Here is a 26,314-nt window from a genome sequence, read left to right on the forward strand (position 1 = left end):
GAAGTGAGGTACAATGCAATATTTTGGGGGTTGGTGTTTCTACAAGGTACTGGGCAAGTTCCCATGATCAATCTATATGTTAGACTCTCAAACAAGTCATTGTATTGTAAGTAGAATGCTGTGTTTGTGTCTGTGCTAGGAAATCGCCCCTACATCTTCCTAACATCCAGGGTTCATCCCGGAGAGACTAACGCCAGCTGGGTAATGAAAGGGACTCTGGAGTTTCTCATGGGAAACAGCCCCAATGCACATAACCTCAGGGATTCCTATATTTTTAAAATTGTTCCTATGCTGAACCCTGACGGTGTCATCAATGGAAAGTAAGTCGCTGTTTTTGTTTACATATGATTTAGTTTCAGTAGTTCTAGGTCACATTTGGCAAAACAATTACATTTTTTTTTCTTATTGTGAAATTTGACATGTTTTTTTAAGATGCAATTATTTTACATGTATTTACCATGCTCTGTTCTCTTTTATATATGAACTAACTGAAGTACCTGGTGTTGCCCAGGTTTAAAACATTGTTAGCATTGATATGCACTATGTAAAGCTGGGGACACCTTTTCCGACCCAGTGGCCGACCTGCTGTCGCACTGACCCAGCGGCTGATTTGGTAAACTATACACACTTTCCAATCAGTCACTCAATATGTTTGGCCTGACATCACAATTGGGTGGGCAGCCCGAACAGTTGTGATGTGGGTCGGCCGTTCACACTTGCAGTTGAACCAATACACTTACATGATATATCAGCATCAGCTGTGCTGCTAGGCCGACCTAATATGTCTGTAAACTACGTCATTCACAGTCATATTGGGTGTAGACATCCACCGATGCGCTACAGATAAATAGTTTGTTATTTAAACAAATAATATATCTACAAGTGTGTACCCAGCTTAAATCTTGACTTAAGATCATGTGTGCGCTCTTACAAGTTCTTTGGTAGATTTTTTATGTGACACCTCTGTTGTCAGTGATGATCTTTGTTCTTACTGCCCGTTTTTAGAGTAATAATATTTTAAATGGGAATCATTAAATAAAAACAAAATAGAAGTATAGGCTTTTGCATTTAATTTAGGTGTATTTGCAAAATGTCTCTCCTTTTAGGTTTGACTTACAAATCACTAAGGGAATATTAAAGTGCTTTTCCATTATTTTCTAGTCATCGTTGCTCTTTAAGTGGGGAAGATCTGAACAGGCAGTGGCAAAACCCAAATGTGGATTTGCACCCTACGATTTACCATACCAAAGGCCTTCTACAGTATTTGGCATCTATCAAACGGGTACCTCTGGTAAGCAACATTAGTTAATTTGCAAAATTCAACCCACAAAAAATTAGCAAACCGGCTTCCCCCACTAGACTCATGCTGTATAGCATGTGCTGTGACTGGCACCTCTGGTACAATGTGTTCTGGGCAATAGTAATTGTAAAAAAAAAAGCCATAGTGACGGCTGATGTGGCAAATGTGGTTCCTGTTAATGTTATGTGAAATGTACCAGCAAGCTCTGATAGCCATTGGCAGTTTGGGCATTCTGGTGCTTATGGAACCACATGGGTCTTGACCAATGTTTTGGGGAATGCACATGACTGTGACCCCAGTTGCAGTGCCCTGGTTGACTGGCTGCGGCCGTTTGAGGGTGAGGAATGGGCGGCGACGAGGAGCATTCCCCAAAATGGAGGTGTCATCTCCATTTTGTGGGACTGCACATGCCACGGTCTGCGTCTTCCGACGCAAGTTTCCTGGCTCCGGCAGAGAAGTTCCGTCGGCCATTCCGAGTAAGCTTAGACTTACTAAGATGGGCAATGGACACAGCACTCAGATCTTCGATGTCGATAGAAGACGTCTTTTTTTTTTTTTTTTTTTTTCCAGACACCTCCTGCACCATTAGCATATTTTAGTATCACTGCTGTGTCCAAAGATACAGGCACGATGCGATTACCTTACAATTCTAAGGTGGTGAATAATTGTGGCCAGCAGGGGAATTTTCTACTACTGAGCACAATAGGGGCTATTGCACATGCCGGTTTTCACCGGCAGGCAAAAAAAACCCAGTCCAAAACTGGCTGTTTTTTTGCCGGCAATCAATTCCTTTCACATGCAACAGCTTTGAGCCGTTTTTAATGTTGTGGTTAGTTGTCTAAATGTAGTTGCCATGCGCAGCAGCAGATGGAGTTGTGGGCAGGTACAAGGTAAGAAAAGCTGGTGTGTGTGTGTGTAAGGAAACATTGCAATTTGTGGTTCACTGACTTGCAGTGATGGCACGGACACAGCACAGCAGCTGCCCTTGTCAGTGGATATTCCTGGCTGTAACACGTCGACCTTGCCATCTGAAAGGACCCGTTCGTTTACATACTTAATTAAATTTACTACAAGGCGAAAACCAGCATGTGTGAAATAGCCCTAGGGGACAGCTGTGTATTGCTGGGCACAGTAGGGGAAACTGTGTATTGCTGGGCAATGTAGGGGATAGCTGTATACCGCTGGGCACAGTAGAGGAAGCTGAGTACTGCTGGGTACAGTAGGGGAAGCTGTGTATTGCTGGGCACTGTTTGGGAAGCTCTGTATTGATGGGCACTGTGAGGGATAGCTGTGTGCCATTGGGCACAGTTGGTGGAAGCTGTGTACTGCTGGGCAAAGTAGGGGAAGATGTGCATTGCTGGGTACTGTAGGGGAAGCTGTGTATTGCTGGTCACTGTAGGGGCAGCTGTGTACTGCTGGGCACAGTAGGGGAAGCTGTGCTTTGCTGGGCAAAGTACGGGAAGCTTTGTACTGCTGGGCACAGTAGGGTTAGCTGTGTATTGTTGGGCACTGTAGGGGTAGCTGTTTACTGTGAGGCAGATTACTTTAACTGTTGAGTATATTATTTATTATCTTAATATTGTTATTTAGGATATTATATTTTGTATATTTGCTACCACAATTGGATCTGTATTATATGTTAATTATGATCTGTTACTCTGCATTGTATACTTGACCTCTGCGTTGAGCACATATATCTTGTTTTATTGTCATGCTACATTTCTCAGAGTAAACTTAAATTTTAACAGCCTTTGAGGCAGTCAAAGGTAATTTATTTTGTTTCACTGTTCCCTTGACCTATTTATGTACACTATCATGATTATTATTATTATTTGCAACTATACTAATTATCATTGGTTATATAGTGCCATAGTAGATTATAGTCTAAATTATCTAACACACAAGTGCCCACATACACTCAACAAATTACCATACATGTACAGGGGAACTATGCAAAGCCGAGGAAAACATATACACTCCACACAGAATAGGGCCAGGTCCAGAATCAAACCCATGACCTCAGTGCTGAGATACAATACTAACCACTGTGCTGCCCATCACACTTTGTATTGTGAAATGTGTGTGTGTTTGGTCCAGAATATTAAGAGAAGAAGGTATATTGGAGCATAAGTAGTACATTCAGTGGCTAAGCAAATATATGGGTGCCTCTCTGTGACTGTGCACAGTGGGGTTGTCATTTGTTATTTGACGGTCAGATGGAATCACTTCAGTAAAAATTTGTACACCTTATTTTGCTGTTCAGGTTTACTGCGACTACCATGGGCATTCTCGCAAGAAAAACGTATTCATGTATGGCTGCAGTATAAAGGAGACCATTTGGCACACAAATGCCAGTGCTGCCTCGTGTGACATAGCAGAAGATAGTGGATACAGAGTGAGTATAATCAAGTGGGTATATAATATTACACATACAGGTTGTTTTTGCCCTGGAAACTGTGTGCCTTTGGTTAACGTAAGGGTGGGCAATAAGCAGCCCACCAGGTGTTGCAAAACTACACATCCCAGCACGCCTGCCACAGTTTTGCTATTTGGTCATGCTAAAATGTCGCAATGCAATTTGTTATTCAACAACAGCTGGAGGGCCGCTTATTGCCCACCCCTGGTTAGTTTTAGCGCCATCCACCTCAGTGTCATACAGACATCGCTAAGAAAATAAGGAATGTAATACTGTAGGTACTCACACTGCCTTCTCCTGTGTAGCACTATTATAGCTGTGGTTTTTCCATGTAGACATGTCAGTAATGTTAATACGTAATGATGTTTATACTGTAGTTCCCTCAGCCAGAATACATGAAGCATTATCCTGGCATTTACGAACAAAAGTTTATGGGAACAATGTAACACTTACTGTAAATGGCAGTCAGGCTGGCAGCAGCGGCTCCCTGAAAAACGGTTGGCGTAGCACTGCACAGAAGAGGGCGGGGTGGCAGATGAAACAGGTCTGGAAGATCCAGGAAAGTGTATGCTGATGTTGGCAATGCGTTGGCTGTTTGAAAGGTGCGCTCTCACAAATGGAAGGAACACGTGGACTGCCATTACAGATGACTGCAGCCGCAAACCAGGAAGCAGCTCTGGACCAGTACACCCTGCCTAATGTAATGTAAGGGGGGTGGCTGCGTTAACGGCAACGGGCTCCTCTCTCATCCTAATGAAAGGGTTGAAGTGTTGGAGTAGATGCTCCCAGAGCCTAGACTTTTTTTAAAAGGGGAGGTGGATGTCAGGTTGAATAAGGAGGTTCAGGTTGAGAATATTATTAGTACATTCCTACAGCTGAAAAGAGGATCTGCTGATGACAACCTGCAAGGCACCTCTCTTCCTTTGCCCGGTCCAGTGGAGGAAACAGCCTGGTTAGCTCTTTTGCTTTCCATAGCTTTGGTTATGAGAGAGGAATTATCTAATTTAGTATCTACTCAGAATAAGTTTGATTTGCAACAGGGAGTAACCAAGGTAGAACAAGGTTCTAACCTGTTAAACGATAATTCTCCAGAGAGTCTGGGACTTTAGAGCCTGCGGAGGTTCCATCTTGGCCAAATCAATGGAAAGGACTGCTTTAGGTTAAGAAAGGATGTCCTCTTCTCTAGAGAAATTGTTATTCTCAGCCGGGCCCAAGTCGCACAAACGACAGTTTTTAGGGCAGGTGTCTGGTTTCTCCGGGGTATATTTACTAAAGTGCGGGTTTTTAGAAGTGGGGTGGTTTCCCATAGCAATCAATCAGATTCTACTCATCATTTATCTAGCTCCTTCTAGAAAATAATAACTAGAATCTGGTTGTTATTGGCAGCAACTCCACTTCTAAAAACCCGCACTTTATTAAATATACCCCTCCGAATCTGATATTTCCTCTGATGAGGAATGACAAATTGAAGATTCTGAGGTAGAGGATTCAGTTTCCTTATAGAAGAAGGATTTGGTGTCCAGATAGTGGAGGATTTGGTTAAAGCAGTCTGTCAGGCCCTTGACCTAGAAGATGGTGATAATCAGAAAATTGTATCCAATGATTTGTTCAGGACCAAAAAAATGAAAGAAAAGGTCCATTGTTTATCCCTCTTCGTTGCAATTATGCAATTTAATTGCAGAACCATGGGTAAACCGGAAAAGAGGTTCCAGGTGCTACGCAGGTTTCCATCTATGAGGGGTATTCAATATGAAACGTAAACTTCGCCGTCAAAGTTTTCACCGCACATCGGTGCTTTTTCCGGCGAAAAGTATCGCGCACGCTCCCGCTTATCCCCGTATTCAATATGAAATCGTCGAAAACTGGACCCGGCGATACTTGGATCGGCGAAAACAAACGGGAATTTTTTGGAAATAATTGTAGGACCCCCCTAAAGATGTCCAGACCTCGGGGATCACTATGGGTACCCCCGTTTTTGCCTGCAGAAGAAAGTCGGGGTTTTTAAATAGCCGCGGCAGGTGTTTTTTCCTGACTTTGAAGTAGTGATGCAGAAGAGCATTTACCTTTTTTTTTTTCATTTTTAAAAGTGGTCCCATCAAATTTGGGGTACATGAAAATGGGTACTAGCATATTTTTAAGTCCCTAAAGTTATTTTTTAAAAATTCTACAAAAATGCACCTGCTGCTACCTTGCGCAATGAAAAAAACACCTGCCAATAGTGTTACATTATTTGGCCCCCCTATTGCCCCCATACCCACCGCTCCAGGGGTATGGGGATGAGCCCCAGGCTTCAGCGTAAGCCTGTGGTGCTCGGGAGAGGGGGGACCCTTTTTTGGGGGTCCCCGACTCCCCCGAGATCACCGGCTTGCGCTGACCAACTTGGGGTGTAATGCTTTGGACCTGGAGCCCCGATGATTGGGTCTCCGGGCTGTGGCATTACACCCCGGTCGGTTGGGTCTGGTGCTGGTCTTAAATATAGGGGGTACCCCATGTCTTTTTTTCCCCCTATATTTAAAACCAGCACTAGTCCCTGCAGCCTGGTGTTGGTTTCTAAAATACGGGGAACACATTTTGTTCCCCGAATTTTTAGAAACCCCCCACTGGCTGGCAAGCCTGGGGCTGGTTGGCTTTTGGGGGGTACCTTATGTCATTTTTTTTGTAAATTTTTGCTACTTTTTTTTCAGGTTCAACAAAAACGGGAATTTCCGGGAAATATTCTAGGGACCCCACTAAAGATGTGTAGACATGGAGGATCACTATGGGTACCCCCATTTTTAACTACTGAAGGAAGTCGGGGTTTCTAATAGCCGCGGCTGGTGCATAAATGCGGCTTTGAATAAGGTGATGCAGAAGAGCATTTAGAAGATTTTTTTGGGCAAAACAACTATGGGCATCAAATTTGGGGTACCTGAAAATGGGGTTCAGCATATTTGAAAGTTGCTAAAGGGACTTAAAAAAATCGTGAAAAACCCACCTGCCGCAAACACCTGCCATCAAAAAACACTTGCGGCATACTTGGGGACCCCCCCAGAGTAAAGTTCGCTATTTTTTAAGTTTGTACCCCAACTTTTTGGGGTGCCCTTAATTTTTTATTTTTATTTTTTTGACGCAGATTACCTTTGGGGGACTGTCTGAAGGCTGCACGGGGGTTCCTGAAATGTTGCACCCCAAAACCCCAATTCTGCACTTTTTTTCGCCACCCATTCCTTGGTGATACTTTTTCGCAGGGTCTAATGCAATATACTTTTCGCATCCGCGAAAAGTTTGCAAATTGAATACGGTGTAAAAGTAAAAACGGCGATAATGACGTCATCCGAGCGAAAACATAGCAGAAACTTGAGTTTTCGCTCCATATTGAATACCCCTGTATGCACCCTATTTCAGATAATGATATTGTATATAAAGAACCGTCAACTAGAGTAGATGTTCCTATAGCAAGCTTATCTAAGGCTATGGCTCTCCCTATTCCTGATGGAGCCACTTTCAAAGATAGGTCTGACCGTAAATGTGAAAGTGTGTTGAGATCCATTTACTTAGCCGCTGATGCAACGTTAAGACCTAGTATGGCCTCAGTCTGGGTAGCAAAGGCTATGGAGAAGTGGATCGACCTCTTACTAGAAGGGATCCAGTCAGACAGCCCTAGATCCCAGTTGTTATGGCAGATCAACTCAAAATAGGAGCAGATTACATGAGAGAAGCTGCTTTGGATGTATTTTTGATTCAGTCAAAGATTTCAGGTCTAGCATTTGTAGCTAGATGAGTGTGACTGTTAAAATCATGGGCTCCAGATATAGAGACTTATGCTGGGTACACACGTAAAGATTTTCTGTCCAACAATCCAACTAGTTGATTGGTTGGAATGAAAATCTGATAAGGTATGAAAGCAAATGACAATCAGCAATTTTCTCCCAAACGCTGGAAAATGGACAAAAACTGTTTGAACAAATTATTTAGATCTAACATTTAACAGACTTGTCTGAACGACCATTTTCATCTGTTTTCTGGCATTTAGGAGCAAATTACTGATCATCATTTACTCCCATACCTTACCAGATTTTAATTCCAACCAATCAACTAGTTGGTTGGTTGGACAGAAAATATTTACGTGTGTATACACCATAAGAGGTCTTTAGAAGGTTTGCGTATTGAGGGTAGATTTTGATTTGGTCCCAAATTAGATAAAATAATTTTAGAAGCCACAGGTTGGAAAGGTTCTTTCTTACCATTAAGAAGGTAGTTTAAGACTAAAAGTCTAAATTTTTGCCCATCTTTTAAACAGCAGCCTGCCCAGTCCTTTCTGCTGAGAGGCAGTTATCTGATTTCCAAGGCTTCGGTTATAAAGGAAGACAAACTAGGACAATTAGAAAGTAGCAGAGAAAACTGGTATCCAAGCTCCAGGATAAGTCAGTATGACTGGCAGGGCACACACCCAGAAGTATCTCGTGTACGTGCCCATTTGCTATCATTCAAGGACCAATGGAGGATATCTTCCTCGGACAAGTGGGTAACAAATATAATAGAAAATGGTTACTTTATCAGTCTTTCGGGTCCACCACTGAAATGGTATTTTGCAACAAGATGGCTAAACAGACAAAGATGTCTCCAGTCAGGCAATAGAGGCTCTTCAAGATACAAGGGTAATCATTTCAGTACCAAAATGTCAAAGAAAAATGGTGTTTTATTCCAATCTGTTTTTATTCAAAAACCAGATGGTAATCGCAAACCCATTTGAAATTGAAAGTATTCAAATACAAAGCTGAGAACAGACAAATTTAGATTGGAGTCTGTAAGGTCAGTCATAAGTGGAATGGAGATAAAGTTTTGCCATGTATAGACATCAAAGATGCCAATCTTCATGTCAGTCTGCCAAGATTTGCATTCAGAGAAATGTATTTCCAATTCAAGGCTTGGTTTAGTAACCGCCCCTGTCATGGCAGGCCTCCTGAGGAGGATGAGCCAAAAGATGATTCCTTATTTAGACTATCTATTGTTCAAAGAAGTTACATAGGTTACCTTTTTAGGGCACTAGGCGTCTTACAGTGCCACGGAATAGGTTATCAATTGAAAAAAATCCAAGTTGGTTCTCAGTTGTCAGATGGAATTTTTAGGCCTCATGTTCATTACAACATTGGCCAGAGTTTTTCTACCAGAAATCAGAGACATTCAAAATCTAGTCAAAAGGATTTTGGGGCTCAGTAACCCATCAATTTTCATGCTGTATGTAACTACTAGGGAAGTTGTTTTTTACATTGGAAGCACGGCAGGCAATATGCAAGATTGCATTCCAGGATGTTTCAGTTAAAATTTCTGAGTTGGTCAGGGTCCAATCATCAACTATCAAATCAATTCATTAGCCTGTCCCCAGAGACAAGAAAATCGCTCAGATGGTGGACACATGTGGAAAACATAAACAAAGGCAGGAGTTTCCTGGCCTTGGACTGGTCAGTGATCATACAGTTGCCATTTTTCAAGGATGGGTGCAGTCATCTTGAATCATCTTTTTTTAGGGTCTATAGACCAAATAGGAAGTGGGGCTTCCCATCAATGTGTTGGAACTAAGAGCAGTTCAAAATACTTTAAAAAATGGTGAAATTCAATTTCTTTAGGTCTCGCATTGGGCCTTAGGTTAGGCTTCTTGAAGGTACAGGTATACGCTCTATTTATTTTCAGAAAAAATTTATTCCAGAAGTAAAGACTTTTTTACAGGGTGAATTACACATAAGCCATCATATAGGCATCCAATAGAGCAGGGGCGGGCAATAAACCGCTCTGTAGCTGCTGTAGGACTACACATCCCACATGCCCTGTCACAGTTTTGCTATTTGGCCAAGCTAAAACTGTTGCACGGCATGCTGCGTTGTGTAGTTCAACAGCAGCTCGAGGGCCACTTATTGCCCACCCCTGCCATAGAGCCATGGGACCTAAATATTGTACTGACAGCTGGTCAGTTTCCACCTTTTAAGCCTTTGTAGGACCTTAAGAATTGTATCAAAATTGGGAGCTTTATCTTGCAAACCTCCTTTATTAGTTATTAATGAAGATAGGGCAGTATTACGTGGAATACTTTCTTTCCAACCGAAGGTGGTGTAGGCTTTTCATCTTAATCAGGAAACAGTTATTGCATCCTTTGCTAAATCTAGCAAGACCGTGACAAAACAATAACATCTAACAGAGACAATAAATTTCCCTTATGAGCGATTAAAAGGTTTGGGAGAACTATATAGAATTTTAGCTGTATAGTCCCTTTAATGTGTGCAGATTGGATGTACTGGTAAGTCCTGCCAAAATATCTTATAGTAATTTGGTGGCATTGCCATCTTGTGGCCATTTTACAAATGTGCATGATCTTTGTTTTAACAGTTCGTTTACGTACCAACACAAAGTAAATGTACATTTTTCTTTGTATTCATGCAATGAAGAGAGAGCCTGACTCTTGCAGCAAATAATTCTCAATACAAATATTATTTTCTTCTGAACATGTAGATCAAGGGTAGACAAGCTCTGGCACTCCAACTGCTGTGGAACAAACATCCCATCATGCCCTGCCACAGTTTTAGCATGCCGTTATAGCAAAACTGTGGCATTGCATGCTGGGATGTGTAGTCCCACAGCAGAGGGATGTGTAGTCCCACAGAAAACCACAGGTTGCCTACCCCTGTTCTAGATTTTTTATTGTATGCCTTTTTTTCTCTCCGTCTTTTCTTACCCAGACTCTACCTAAATTTCTGAGCCAAATTGCCCCAGCATTTTCCTTAAGCAGCTGTAGTTTTGTGGTGGAAAAATCCAAGGAATCAACTGCTCGTGTGGTGGTGTGGAGAGAGCTGGGAGTCCAGAGGAGTTACACAATGGAAAGCACCCTGTGTGGCTGTGATACGGGGAAGTACAAGGTAAGATGAAGCATATTGTTGTTTTATTCACTCTGACAACAATCATAACCACTGCAAACACAACAATAACATGGGAGTTGCGCCCGTAATGTTATATTACCGGTATGGAAAATGTAGAGTTCACAGCTCAAATTTAGTATTATTAATATTGTCTTTTTTTATTTATATGGTACCGCCAAGTGTCTGTAGCGCAGAAATGTTACAATAATATATATATGAAAATACTATATTATCAAACAGCATAAAAGGAATATCAAACATTTACATATTTAGACACTTATTGAGTGACCCTTATCACCAGTAGGACTCAGTGACCAAGCCCCTGGCATGGGTGGGTAGAAAGAATCAGACTGTAATTAGGAGCTTACTGGATATAAGGGTAGTACAATTTGAGAACCAAGTTTTGGAGGGCCCTGTCCGTGAGAGCTTATACAGATGTGTCCTTGCTCATCTAGTCTCAATACACCATGCAGCACGTTATGCCTGGCCTGAGTGAGCTCCCAGGTCCCGTGCAACTCTGTTAGCGTTCGGCATCTTATCTTGGCGAAAATGTGTCCAAGTCACAATGCGATGCGACTAAGTCGCACCAGGAGACTGTGCTGATTAATTTTCTTCACTACTTTTTGATATCAGTAAAACTATGTTTCAGTTAATGAGTGTATCCTTTTCATGACGACCAGTTGGTTAATATATAATACTGATAACCTGTACGGGATGTAGTTGACATCCCGACGGGCGGGATTCCGACATTCAGAATGCTGGCGCCGAAATCTCAACACCAGTCAGGATCCTGACTGCCGGCATCCCGACAGTAAGTATTAGAGTCATTAGGAGGGTTAAGTTCAGTGTTAGGGGTTAGGCACTTGGGGGAGGACTAGGGTTTGGTTTAGGCTGCGGGGGCGGTTGGGGGAGGTTAGGAGTAGGGTTAGTGTTAGGCTACTTACCTGCGGGTGTCGGCATTCTCACCTAGTCGGGATTCCAGCGTTGGGATTAATGCCAGCATCCCGTACCCAACCCCCTGCAACAATGTAGTTATGGGATAACGTTCCATGTTTAAATATTTTTCAGAAAATTTTGCTCAGACATATTGCTGGTGTAGTATTCACACTGGCCAATCTGTGAGTGTTTTCCAACTTTAAATTATTTTCACCAGTTCTTTTGACAATAAGTTTGTAGTCCGGCGTGCACCACACCAAAGTAACTCACTGCTCTTTTGTTCCTCTGAATAATACATGAACAGTGCAGATAGCTGATGTTTGCTCTGAAACCCACAGTATAAAGTACAGCTCCTGTGCTGACAGCATACATTGCCGCTCATATGCCCATATTACGGCTTCCATGCCCATAGGTTACTGGGAGTCAGTGCTAGTCGAGCGCACTACTTGAAATTAATAAAATGTGCATACAAGTAGGTAAAATAATTTGAAAAAGCGCCGCCAGGACCGTAAAGATCACCGTGTATGCGAAAACAGAAGAAAGTATGTCACTCTGAAACAATTTATAAATAATCTAATAAATGTGTGTCAGCATATACATAAGCGGTAAGTTTTGTGCTAAGTTTTGTGCACAACATAGCTATATATAGGCGGCATGGTTAGCATTATTGCCTCACAAGCACTGAGATCATGAGTTTAATTCCTGGTCATTGATGATCTGTGTAGTTTGCATGTTCTTCTCGTGTTTGCGTGGGTTTCCTCCGGGTTCTCTAGTTTCCTCCCACACTCCATAAACTTACTGGTAGGTTAAATGGATGCTGACAAAAAAATGAACCTGAAACTATTCTCTATGTGTGAATATGGATTGTATAGGTGTGAATATGGATTGTAAGCTCCACTGAGGCAGGATCTGATATAAATGACTAAATAATCTCTGTAAAGCAGTGGTTCTCAACTCCAGTCCTCACGTACCAGCAACAGGTCTTGTTTTATGGATTATTTTAATATTGCGCAAGTGAGTTAAGGGTCAGTAATTATTCCACCTGCTCCCACAGACAGAAATCCTCAAAACAAAACCTGTTAGGAAAACTGCTGTAAAGCGATCCATAATATGTGTGCGCTATATAAATAACTGTTAATAAATACATATATATATATCTATCATACTGTTGATGCTCCCAGGCCCACCCAATGAGACCCTTCGTTTTGATCAACGACACCAAGGCAGAGGATATTTGCAGAACTCTCAGAACAGCTGTATTTATCACAAAACAAATTAGAGGTGCACATATATTACTTATCTTACCTGCAGCCATTTCCCCTAATGTGACTTTCTGGAGGTCTCCAATTGTCTTCATCACTGTATCTTACCTTATGATCACATTTGTGTCATGTCTATCTCTCACAGAGGCTGCTTCAGAGTTGGGAGCAAAAGCAAAATAAGGAGCAACTGTGCACGTAGACAAACCATCTTATAATGCAAGCTGTGGCAATGACATATTTTTCCCTGCAGGGTAAACGGTGGCTGCCTTTACATTACACTGCTGCGATTCAGAGTTTACCTGAGACACACCCCTCCCAACTCTAAAACCCATCATGGTTTTGCAAGCTGCAAATTTCCATACTTTTATTTCTTTTTCTTTTGCGCCCGATTCGGAATTGGCCCCTACAGCTGGGTGCACAACGAAGTGGCCGTCGAGCCAACCAAGCAGCCAATTTTGTAAGCTATTCACACTTATCAATATGTCTGGCCAGACATCACAACAGGGCAGGCATTTCAATTTGCCAACCCAGTTGTGATGTCAGTGTTGACGGTCCCTGCAGCCACGGGCAGTCGGTGGGTCACTCGTACACATAGCCAGACGTACCGCTATATCTCAGTTGTGCTGTAGAACCGACCTGATATGTCTGTGACTGACATAGTTCACAGACATATCATGTGCACACACCTGCCGAACTGCTACTGTACCGATATATTGCTTGTCACTAGTGTGCACCCAGCATATGTCTCCTTTGCCCCATTTATACGTTTCTGACACTCTGATTCACTATATGTCATACATCTTATTTACCATTGGCCTTGCTGGTGTCATCACCTGCTTAATTTCTGCACTGTGCCCCTTCTGCCCTCTTTATTCAGATGTGCTCCCCTGCCCTCCATTGTATTTTGCAATATATGCAGGTTTTCAGAATCTCTTTAATGTACAGATTATTAATGCATCTTGCTAACATAAAACAGTTATGTATGCATCTAAAGGGGGTATTCATGAAAGCTTGGAGAGAAAGAGAAAATTGTGGCCTATAAAGTACCAACTGATCTGCTCCTAACTGTCATATTTCAAACACAACCTGTAAAGGGACAGTCAGGAGCAGATTGGTTGGTACTTTATCTTTCACAATTGTATCTCCTAGCTTTCATGAATACCCTTAAGTGTGCATATCATTTCTTCCCCATCTACTTAGTATCTCACTGGGGTGTGGATTATTGCCTCTTTCCACTTAATTGAATATTTTCCGATATTCCAGTCGTGTTCACATCTGTGACATAAATCACGAATGGCTCTATTTATGAAGCAGTAAAAGGCCAATTGTCTGGTTTGTTTGTGTATTTTAACTGTAAATTTAATGTGAAACAAATATAATTTTTTTAACTACATACAATAGATTTTTTTTCTCATGGGCTTAAAAGAAATAATTTGTTTTCTTTGATTTCATGTCAAGTGTTGGCTCTAAAATTAGCTAGAATAAATCTCCACACTTTTTTTTTTTTTTTATTGTTATCATACTATGCAAATCATTTAATTTTCTTCTGCTTAGAGCAGGGATGGGGAACCTCAGGCCCGGGGGCCGTTTAAGGCCCGCGGAATCATTTGGTCTGGCCCTCTGAGCTTTTTTCTGTTAGCCTCATCTGGCTAGCAGGGTGCTTAGAATGGTATGCAACAGCCAGAATCTATGCAGCAGTGCCGCTTGGAGCATCCTTAGGACTCTTCAGATGGTCCCACTGTTGCCCTTATAGCTCCCTGGAGCATCCTCAGGATGCTTCGGGCATTGCTGTAATAACTGGCGATCGTGGCCCCGCCCCATGTGCTGTCACACAGAGGGGGCATGTCTTGCACTGGGCCCGCAAATTATGTTCTATATATCAAAATGGCCCTCGACAGAAATATGGTTCCCCACCCCTGGCTTAGAGGATATAGATTTTGTTTTCCCCATGGCATGTAGTTCAGTAAATTACCACTAGGGGGCCAGTTCTTAATTTTGGTGTCTTCCTTCATAATGATATATACAGTCTGTTTTAGTGTATATTAAAAATGTAAAGGTATCAAGATATAATTATAATTTTTTTTTGTGTATGCTTCAGTTACGACCCATTTTAAATGGGCAAAAGCGACTTGACGTCAACTTGAAATGTGCAGATGTCATTCTGTAACACAATTCAAAATACATTTTATTTTGTTGTAGGTGGCTAGTTTGCTTTTGAGGTTTGTGTACACATAACATTTGGCACACTCTTTGCTAATTGATATGATCACATTGTATGTGGGTACTTAATGATTAATTTAGGGGTTGGGTACAGGATGCCGGCGCTTTCTGTATATAATTCAATTCTTAGAGTCTATTATCAAGGCTGTGTAAATAAATCTTTATTAACTTGGAGTATAACTAATGAAAATTTAAATCAAGTTCAGGAAATATTTCATGAAATGTTTTTTATCGCACCATGGTTCATGTAAACCCCTGATGCCCAATTTGCGGACCCTCCTGTAGCGCAAATCATCATACAGATGTGTCCTCATACATCTGGCCTCCTTGCGCGTTAAGCAGCCCTTCTGGTTGCGACATTCTGTGGCGTGACTCAGTAGTGCAGAGCGTCTTCTCTTGCAACTTTTTACCTTGAAATGCATCTCATTCGCACAGCGATGCAAATAGGTAGCACAACGACTGTAACGTAGCGTTTCGCATGCAGATACACCCGCAGTCTCACACACAGCATAGGCATGCCGCATATCATTCTAATCAGCATAAGCTAATTGTGTTACCTATTTGCTTCGCTGTGCGAATAAGACTCATTTGAAGGTAAAAAGTTGCATAAAAAGACGCTCAGCGATACGAAGTCACCTCATAAAATGTCTGACGTACATCGGAAATTAATTTAGAAGTGTATTTTTGGCCGTAATAAAAGTATTTGGGGTACTTAAATTGAGTCGGTTGGCGGTAATTTGCATTTGAAAAAATGTAAAAAATTTATAGAAAGCAATTTTTCCCCCAGGAAACTACTGTTCCACGTATATTGGGGGTAGGTTAAAATGGGTGCAAATAGATTTTCGTGTTGTAAAAGTGCACTTTTAAAAATCGTTACATAAAACTACCTGCTGCAACCACATGCAATGTTTAAAACACTTGACGCATCAATACAGCCCTCCGAGAAACCAGACTAAATACGTTAAACCAATTTTCATTCTTTTTTTTTTTTTTTTTTATTCATATACTTTTTTTTATTATTTTTTAATCAAAAGTTGACCGGTTATTTTTTGCCAAATTACGAAAAACTTCAGGGGTAATTTATCATTAGGGCAGGGGGTGTCCAAAGGGGTCTGAAAGAAATCCCCACATTCTTAGGCAAAAATAGGGATTTAGCATTTTTTTTTCACCTGATCTGAGATGGTGAAAACTTTTCGCCTCTTTTTTTTCTTTTTCGGCCTTCCCGTTTTCGACGTTTTTTTTTTGTGCAAAATTCGTCTGATTTTGCCGCTAATTGAATACGGCCCTATATGTGAGTTCTGGCTGCAGTTTACAAAACTCAGCATTATGACCACTACTGCTGCTAATGCTGTTGGCCTTTACTATTACTATTGCTGTTGGAATTAATATGTGAGCCATACATCTATTGCCCTGATTCCCCATTCTGCCAATGTGATCTGCACTCAAAAACACATATCGGACATCGATGATTGTCGATTCGTTGGTGGATCGGGAAAAATCTGCATCTTAAAAATCCCTGACTCGCCAATCCTGATTTTTTTTTTTTTGTTAGGATTGGTGATTCAAGGGTTTATGTGAATTTCCCCAATTCTCTGACAAATCGTCCATAATCGCTTCCGTATTGAATGCATAGAAATAGAATGGAATTGTACTTAATTTCTACAAATGGATCTCCCCTATCCATACGCTTGTTTTCATTAACAATGTGTACTTGCACCAGCCCTGTTCCTAGATCAGTGGTTCTCGACCTCGACCCTCAGGTTTTCCCAACAGGTCACCTTTTGAAGATTTTTGTCTGTGGAAACAGGTGGGATACTGACCCAGCAAAATAGATTAACCCACCTGTGTATGACCTGTTGGTTGTACTTGTGGACTGGAGTTGAGAAACCCTGCCCTAGATGAAAAGATAAGTCTGAAAATGGCATAATTCTGCATACACACAACTCTGCATGTCCCACAATTACATTGACACACCTGCTTTAAACTTTGGCTATATGAGAGCGTCCGTCACATCCCAGTTATACCCCTTCAGCCACCTGCGTGTTTTGGTCTGGGTACGATTCAGCATTGCCCGTAGCTGTCTATGCTTGGTTCTGGAGCATATGCAGAACAAAAGCTCGCAAGATACGCTCCGCAAATGAGCTTGCATTCAACTCTGCAACAGCCTGTATATAGTGCAGTCGCATAAACAGCCCCTCTTGGTGCGTCATGTCCTGTGAGACTCTGCCAGCTCTGGGGGTCTTTCTTGCATCTATTTTTGCTGAAAATGTGTCTAAGCTGCAAAGTGATGCAGCTAGGATGCACCACTTGACACTTGTATAGCTATGTGCAGGGCCGTAGCTATGGTAGTGCGACCGACGGTGCCATCGCACAGGGCACCACAGGTCAGGGGGCGCTGTTTGGGCCTGCCAAATTTCTGTTTATTATCCTTCTTGCTTGTAGCTTCCTCTTATTTCATCCCCAGCATCTCCTGGCCTCTCCTGTCTCTTCCCTGTCCCTTCCTCATGAAGCCATGTCCCTTTTTTGGGTGCATTATGTCCCTTTGCAAAATGAGGGGGGTGCCAATGCTCTTTCTGGCACAGGGCACCAAAAAGTCTAGTTACGGCTTTGGCTATGTGCAACGGAATGTAGTTAATAGACCGGCGGACGCAATGCCGCAGGTCTAAATCCCGTCTCTGCCTGCCCAACACGGGACTTAAGATAGGCGTCGAAATGCTGACGCCTATTTGAATCCCAACGACGGAACACTGACCCCAGCCATCCCGATCGTGGTTCGACGGGTAAGTATAACACTTAGCCCAGGAATGGGGGGGTTAGGTTTAGGGACCCCCGGGGGACTCTTTAGTTAGGCAACCCCGTGGGAAAGGTTAGGGTTAGGCGCCACTAGGGAGAGGTTAGGGTTAGGCACCACCCTGGGAGTGTTAGGTTTAGGGTGCGGGGAGGGGGGGTTAGGTTTAGGCACCCCTGGGGGGAGATTAGGGTTGGACACCCCTAAAGGAGGGATAGGGGAAGGGGAGGGGATGGTTAAGGCACTTACCACTGGCAGTCGGGATCTTCATCTGCCAGCTTTTCACTGTCTGGTATTTCAATCCCATTTCTGTGCAATTTAGGTGAGATTTTAGAAGTGGAGATGTTGCCCATACCAACGAATCAGATTCTAGCTATTATCTTCTAGAAGGTGCTAGTTAAATGTTAAGAGGAATCTGATTGGTTGCTATGGGCAACACCTCCACTTCTAAAAACTCTAACTTTAGTAAATATACCCCTTAGTCTCTCAATCAGCATACGTAGTGCTATGATGCAGCTGCCGCAGCTTTTTTCCACGCCAAGTTCTGCTTACAGTCACAAGCAGATATACAAGTGTCACATATCAAATTAATCAGCACAGTCTCCCTGTGCGTCCTAGTCACATCACATTGCAACTTAGATGCATTTTTGCCCCCCCCAAAAAAGCACAACGCTAGTAGAGCTGCACGGGACCTGGCGGACATATCTCGCTCCATGGCGTATTGAGGCTGAATGAGCAAGGGCGCATGTATACATCTGACAAGTTCCTATAGCAGGGCTCAGAGAACAAAAAATATAAGGTGCACTCCATTTTAAGAAGTAGGGATGTCCATCTGTTATCTAGACAGTGCGGGCACGTTCCATGCATATATATGTTTACCTGCGCCCCTGGATATTTTTAAATGCTGTAAAGTATGCTGTACTCTGCGTTAGTTTCTTTGTAATGTAAAAGGGAAATTGATATCACTATACAACCTCTCACAAGCCTGAAGCCAGGATGTTGTTCATTGCACAGTACAGAGGCAGGACTTGTGCTGCCTTTCTGTGACATCTGCTTCTCTTTGTCCCGGAGTTAAAGGTTCTGCTTATATTAAGCTAAAACTTTGATTTGTAGATTTGCTTTTTTCTGCTAAGAGCGCTTCCTATCTTCCGAGTTTCTATATGCAGGCTTGCATGTAATTAAGTTGTGAATTGTAGACCTCCAGTTATTCAGGACATACTACTTCTGGCTATTTAGTTTGCCAACCTACTTTACATGGTAAGACAGGGCCGTAACTAGGGTGGTGCGACCTGTGCCATGGCACAGGGCACTGCAAGACGGGGTGCTGTTTGGGCCTGTCAATTCTCCTGTTTATTATCACTTGTAGCTTCCTCTTATTTTATTCCCAGCATCTCCTGGCTGCCCCTATCTCTTCCCTGGCCCTTTCCCATGAGGTCATTGCCCTTTTTCAGGTGCACTATCTTATGTCCCTATTTAAAAAATGGCGGGGTGGGAGGGGGGGCGCCAATGCTCTCTTTGGCACAGGGCATCAAAAAGTCTAGTTACGGCTCTGTGGTAAGATGACAGTTTTGGCCCCTATAACTTAATTTCTACATGGGTCTTCCCCAGTGGCATAACTTCATCCTAGTTGTCTGGAGGCAAGATAGATGTTGGCGCCCCCCAACTCCCCATGCAGGCCATTCAACTTTGTAAAACGTCACGTCCTGTGAAAATGAGTTGTAGTATGTGACTCAGTACTCCCCATCCAGTTATAGCCCATTTCCCGCTAATCTGTTACCACTCGCGTTCACCCATGCGACTTTGAACTGCTAATTTGACGCATGCGCAGAGTAATATCTCAGATTTAAATATCGCTCATTGTGTCTGCGATCTTTGTGACCACCAGACAATACGGAGAGCATTTTAGTGTCTGCCACACAATACGGAGAGCATTTTAGTGCTTCCCAGACAATACAGAGAGCAATTATAGAGCCTGCCCGACAATCCGAAGAGAGCATTTTAGTGCCTGCAGCAGCTTGGCTTCTTCCCCCGTGATGTCACGGGCGATTCTGGTAAATGGTATATATAGTGATGCTGTTGATGATGCAGACAAATGGAACTGCTGGGTCAGTTAACAGCTGACTGCCCGGCAAGCAGCTGCACTGTGCCCGGCGGGCCAGTCCAACCCTGGCTGCGGAGGTAGCAATGCTGCAGGCACTTATTAGGGGACGGAAGAAGCTGCTTGGGACATTGCCTCCATTGTCTCTGGCAGTTCCGTCCCTGGCCTTCCCTTATGCCTTGTGATCTTTCAAATGTTCTGCATAGGTAGAATATAAATATCACTGAAGGGAAATCAGCTCTGAGGTTTTAACATAGATGGGATGTTGTAGAACTGAATGCAAATTGGCCATAACTATTACTGCGTTCATGGAACTAAATGCGTATTTTTGCCGGTACGTGTTTCTGCTGCCCACACAGATAGGTCTTATTTCTTGCGGTGCCTGAACCCTTATCATTTCTGAATGACTGACTGTGGATTGAACTCTAAAGGTAATAATGCCTTATTCATTTATGGTGCCTATATTATATGATTTCGGGAATGTATTTATATTTTTTTGCTACTTTCACTTGTGCATAACATCCTGTTAAAATCAAACCTTATATCAAAAACATTTTTTGCTGTCAAAACAAATGTTAAAAAACTTTTCTTCTGCTTTTAAAGCCGGCGAATGGGTTTTTTTGCACAGAGCTGAATGCTTTTTGAGATGCGGCCAACTCTGCATACAGTATGAGGCTTAAATTTGCTAATTTTGGTGTGTTATTTTAAGCTGTTGGATGAATATGCATTCATATTTCCATCAGTTATTTAAAGGCAATCTCTTACATGGAGCCACCACATTTTGCTCAGTTCATTAAGAAGTATTCATTACCATGGAAACCCTGGAGGCTCCATACTCTACTGATACCTCCTCCTCCATCATGAATTGGTATTACCGAAGGTAGAGGCGCCCCCCTCCCCATTGCATCCAGATGCAAGATGTTCTCCCCCTTTTGCTCTAAATGAATCTCTTTAGACTTAGCCAGATATGTAATGTGTTGTTGATGTATTCTTTAGTATTTAATGGACTCTATTTTGCCTGCATACCTCTGCATATTTTGTGATTTATTTTTTTTCATATGTTTATCTGACATCTGGGATTGTCCTGTCACCCCTCTCCCTGTATCCACTGCCCTTGTTCCCTTTTTTTTATTTTTTTTGTACCCCACTTAATTTGCATAACTCAAAAAAAAAACAAATACTAGAAGAATTTTTCATAATCTCTTTACAATGAAGTTTGGGGATCAAATGGGTGAAGGGGGAGGAGCTTATCGGGACTGGAAAAGACAGCTGGCTCTTTATACATAGAGCCATCTATCCTCACTAGCCCTGGTTTAAAAATCCTATGATGTTCAGTGGTGATTATGGAATTGGCCAGCAGAGGTCCTTCTATATTTGTAAGTGCCATGAGCCTGTTAAATTGAATGAAAGTAATGTACATATTGTATTGGCGAAGGAGAGTTTAAAAATACAGTAAGGAATATGAAACCCCAAGTAGCATATTATATTTTTTTTTAGTACATTCCTCTATAAAACTCCATAAAAGTCTGTCGTCTAGATTTTACAGTTCCCTGCACTGGACAGTTAATTAATCCCAACAGTTATGTGTATTAATGGGATTATGAATTGTTTCTTATATGTTATGTTTATTTATTTGTAGATTATCACAATAATTGTCTAGAAATGTGAAAAGTCTTCTAATTCATTGAGTATTCTATCCAAACTGACCAGACACACCCGGGTTATGTTACACACTGTATTATATTGCGACTGTGATGGTCACTAAGTGGTTTCAGACTTGACAGAGACAGATTACTGTACTACTGGCTCATTCCTTCCTTAATAATTCTTCATGCAGTCATCTGATTGATGCACTGTCATAACCTTATGAAATTATGTCTCATAAATTGTAATTAGCTTGTTTAACACACCTGGTTCAATCTTCTATAGTGAAACAAGCGGTGTCGTCATTGTTTGCTCTTGGTTAGGAAGGTTTTTACATGTAGCACATTGAAGCTCATGCATAGGATCAGATCCTGTTACTTATTAAACTTTCAGTATGTGTCCTCTTCCCAACTGTGTGTCATACATAAGTACATGTGTACTTTGGAGTTAAGAGTTCTACTGTATTCTGTTAAGATATTGTCTAATTAGGGCGCAATTACCATCCTAATTAAATCTTTTGAAAATCTAGCACTTTTACCAGCAAACTTTTAATGAAAGTCAACTTTTCATCATACTTGCCAACTCTCCCTGATTGTCAGAGACTCCCTGAAATATTAGCAATCTCCCTCATTGCACCTTAGTCCCATTATGTACCTGTTATATATATATAAAAAAAACCCAGATATATACATTCAAATTAGATCATTAGTATAATTTCCCTGCATTGGTTATAAGGCACAATGATCCCTATGGCTTCATGCATTTTCTGAAAAGTATCATTGTTTTATCAACAAGTAGATCTTACTATCTGCTTTGGGGCTTATTTACATTAAAATGTAAGGCAATTTTATTACACGCCTCCCATATGTAGCAGTACACGCCCACTTTAAGGCTGCACTCATAGGTGTTACTTTCACAATCTCCCTGAAATGCTTTCTCAAAAGTAGGCAAGTATGCTTTTCAGTCCATTTATGGCAGAGTATAATGGGCATGGTGTGTCTTGTACATAAAGGTTAATTACCATGGCAATAACCTGCTTCCTTTTTGTCTTTTTTTTTCAAGTGTTTATATTATAATAACAGATAAAAGGTACTTACCCACTGGCGTTTGAATATGATGAAGCTTATTGTTCCGTCACAGATATATTGTGTGTACACGAGGTGACGCACATAATATATCATTCGCTGGCTGTACGAATGATATATCACGTATTGCGTACCCAGCATTACAGTGAAATATTTGCTTTCAGCTATCAGAGAGCTCAACGCTGGGCATCGCATGTATGGGGAAATATGGATCTATACCACTCAAAAAATATTGACAAAAAAGTGCAATGAATGCAGTTAATTTCTATACTCATGAATTTGTGATTCTTCCTAGCACAATATACAACCCAGTAGCATAAATTGTGATTTTATGGCACCTATTGCATGTAGAAAAATAGGGACCTTATGTAGATGAATTGCTTCTTTTGTCTCTTTCCGGTCTCTGTATTAAGTATTGAGAGCAGCACCAGACTTATGCGGCTACAAATCCTTTGAGGCCACACATTGAATAGTACAGTAGATACATTACTGTACTTGTCATCTGTGACTTTGAATTTGTTGGTTTATATGAATGACAATAAACTAAGAAATAAATTGGTGACCGAGAGACAGGAGCAAAGCAAAAAAATAAAAGAAGCAAAGTTTTCTCCTGCCTGAATTTATGATGCAGTGTGGAAGGAGAGGGCAGATTTTAACTGTACTGACAGATTTAGAGTTTAACAGATCAATTCTAAATTGCAGTTTAAATATTATGCTGTTCAGTATATGTTAAAGTACCCAGTATTTTAATGGCATGAAGAAAACAAAAAGAAAACACCTCAAATCCACCCCTTGCATTGCAATATGGTTTGTCCAGAAGCAGACTTTATGCATTTCAGCGCCATGTTGAATAGCTCTGGAAAGGAGTTCCCGGAGCTATTCAGTTGACCACGCTGTGCCCTGCATTTAGTCAGGAGATACCGGTTACCGCACGTTAAGCCGGGTGTTTAGTCATGGTACTCAGCATGCTGTATGCGCTAAGCCGGAGACCAGCCTCGCGGCACTTGGTTAGTCGGATATCTGCTCGCACCTCGACATTGTCATAATGTCAGTATGTAATATGTCCACATGGGGTTGGGTATGAGATCCCGGCGATCGGGATGCCGCTGGTCAGAATACCGACAGCGGCATCCCGAAAGTCAGAATCCCGAACACCCATAAGGACAGAAGATAAGTCTGACCCTTACCCCTAACCCTCCCTCCCCGGTTCCTAACCGCAACCTCTACCCCTAGTCCCTAAAACTTACACCCCACCCTCCCCACACCCTAAACCTAACACTCCCTCCCTGCTGCCTAAACCTAACCTCCCCCCTAGTGCCTAAACCTAACCTCTCCCTCCCTGCACCCTAATCCTAACACTCCCTCCCCGGTGCTAACCCTAACCTCCCCTCTTGGTATCTAACCTTAACCTTCCCCTCCTCGCACCCTAAACCTAACCCTTCCCCTAATGCCTAACTTCGCCACCCTAACCTTCCCCCTCATGCCTGATGCTTACCTTGGGGATGTTGGTGGTCTAGATTATGGTGCCGGGATCCCGCCGCTGTCTACATCCCATCCACAAATTCACATGTCTACATTGAGCATATCATCACTGATTTCTATCTCTGTAATTGAGAGCCTCTTAACTAACGCTATCATGGTGTGCTACGGGAATTCCACGTGGTCTGACCATGGATCTTTATTTAGGATGGTTAAAGCGGCTGAGCGAACCATTTGCTAATCTTTGCATAAGTTGGAGGACATTTTTGCTAGGAGCAGTTTGGAGGAGCTTTTCCCATTTTCCTGCTGTCGGTAATATTTTCAGACCACTTACCTGACCATGTTTCTCAAATCCACTCCTTAGTTAACTTTAACAGTGCATGTTTTCAAGGTCTTAAGAATCACAAATCAAATTATAAGTAGAAGTGAATCTTTTAAAATATGTTGGTCAGTAATTTATACACCTGACCACCAGCACGGGGATGTGGGAAAACATGCACTGTTCCACAAGGTCCAGATTTGAAGAATCCTTCAGTAAATAATACATACAGATGTGACCTCTTGCATCCTTGCCGCTCGTGCTGCAAATGTGCGCATGCATTGCGCCATGCGATTAGCCGCAGATGCATGCACCACGGTTAGCCATGCCGAGCTCTGCGTTCGCATCATGCAATCTTATGGGGTCGCAGGTGCGAACACAGCGCGCGTCCTTGTTCACAGATGCGCAGATCGCGCCATCTATGGCACGATTTGCCTCACAAGTGGCAAAGATGCAACTGGACATATCTGTACCATGCTCCTAATTATCTCTGTGACACCCATTGCTGCTACACTCAGACATCCAAACTATTGTATTGTGAATATTTTTACCCCTGACCGATGGTTTGTAGGAAAAGAGTATGGGATTTTTGGGTATATACACCTTTGAGACTAAATATTTAGACAAATCACATACGCCAGGAGACTGTTAGTCAGGCGTCTTTTTTTTGCCTAAAATGCGACACTTCTACAGCCATGGCCAAAAGTCTTGAGAATGACACAAGTATTGGTTTTCACAAAGTTTGCTGCTTCTGTGTTTTTAGGCCTTTTTGTCATATGTTACTATGGTATACTGAAGTAATATTACATGCATTTCATAAGTGTCAAAGGCTTTTATTGACAATTACATTAAGTTTATGCAAAGAGTCAATATTTGCAGTGTTGACCCTTCTTTTCAAGACCTCTGCAATTCGCCCTACCATGCTGTCAATCAACTTCTGGGCCTCATACTGACTGATGGACGCCCATTCTTGCCTAATCAATGCTCGGAGTTTGTCAGAATTTGTGGGTATTTGTTTGTCCATCCGCCTCTTGAGGATTGACCACAAGTTCTCAATGGGATTAAGGTCTGGGGAGTTTCCTGGCCATGGACCCAAAATTTCGATGTTTTATTCCCCGAGCCACTTAGTTATCACTTTTGCCTTATGGCAAGGAGCTCCATCATGCTGGAAAAGGCATTGTTTGTCACCAAACTGTTCTTGGATGCTTGGGAGAAGTTGCTCTTGGAGGATGTTTTGGTACCATTCTTTATTTATGGCTGTGTTCTTAGGCAAAATTGTGAGCGAGCCCACTCCCTTGGCTGAGAAGCAACCCCACACATGAATGGTCTAAGGATGCAGTGGAAGAGATATAGGGGATTGCACGGGGCACTCACTGTAAAGTACTGCATTCTTCCCCTTTGGGCAAAGTCCTGAGAATGTGCCATATTGATTTGCTAAAGTAAAAAGCTGCAAATCATTGGCACAGAGTGCCGCCTTATCCTAGCCCAAAACAAGACCTTTGATAGCCAGATGATTCTGTATTAGGCCAAGGGCCCAATCACTATAGAAAACAAAGCAGGTGATCAAAGCAAAGGGCAATCCCGCTTCATATCCAGTGACATACGGGAAGGAGAAAGAAATTAAATAATTTATTGGACACCCTGGCCACCAGAGCAGAGATTAAAAGATGGATCCATTTAATAAACCTGGGGCCTACCCCAAAACTCTTCATGGTCTACCATGGGAAGGGCCAATCTACAGAATGAAAATCCTTGGCAGTATTAAGTGAGAACAACCTCTGAAGATGTCTGCTGCCCGTGAGATACCTGCAGATGAATATACAACGAAGATTAACTGAAATAGATTGTCTGACATAAATTCTGTCTAGTCTAGGTGGATC

General features: G+C 42.1%; 1 protein-coding gene across 5 annotated transcripts in view; it reads left to right on the plus strand.

The window, feature by feature from the left end:
• Positions 1-26,314, plus strand: part of AGTPBP1 (ATP/GTP binding carboxypeptidase 1) — a 198,390-nt gene that overhangs the window by 138,927 nt on the left and 33,149 nt on the right. For all 5 annotated transcript variants that reach the window (XM_088470094.1, XM_088470093.1, XM_088470092.1 and 2 more), the window contains 4 exons: positions 140-320; positions 1,162-1,291; positions 3,564-3,695; positions 10,427-10,603. In XM_088470094.1, coding sequence (XP_088326220.1) covers positions 140-320; positions 1,162-1,291; positions 3,564-3,695; positions 10,427-10,603 — 620 coding nt within the window. The remainder of the gene's footprint in view (positions 1-139; positions 321-1,161; positions 1,292-3,563; positions 3,696-10,426; positions 10,604-26,314) is intronic.

This window comes from Taudactylus pleione, unplaced genomic scaffold (genome assembly GCF_031769625.1).
Source record: "Taudactylus pleione unplaced genomic scaffold, aTauple2 ptg000095l, whole genome shotgun sequence".
NCBI lineage: Eukaryota > Metazoa > Chordata > Amphibia > Anura > Myobatrachidae > Taudactylus > Taudactylus pleione.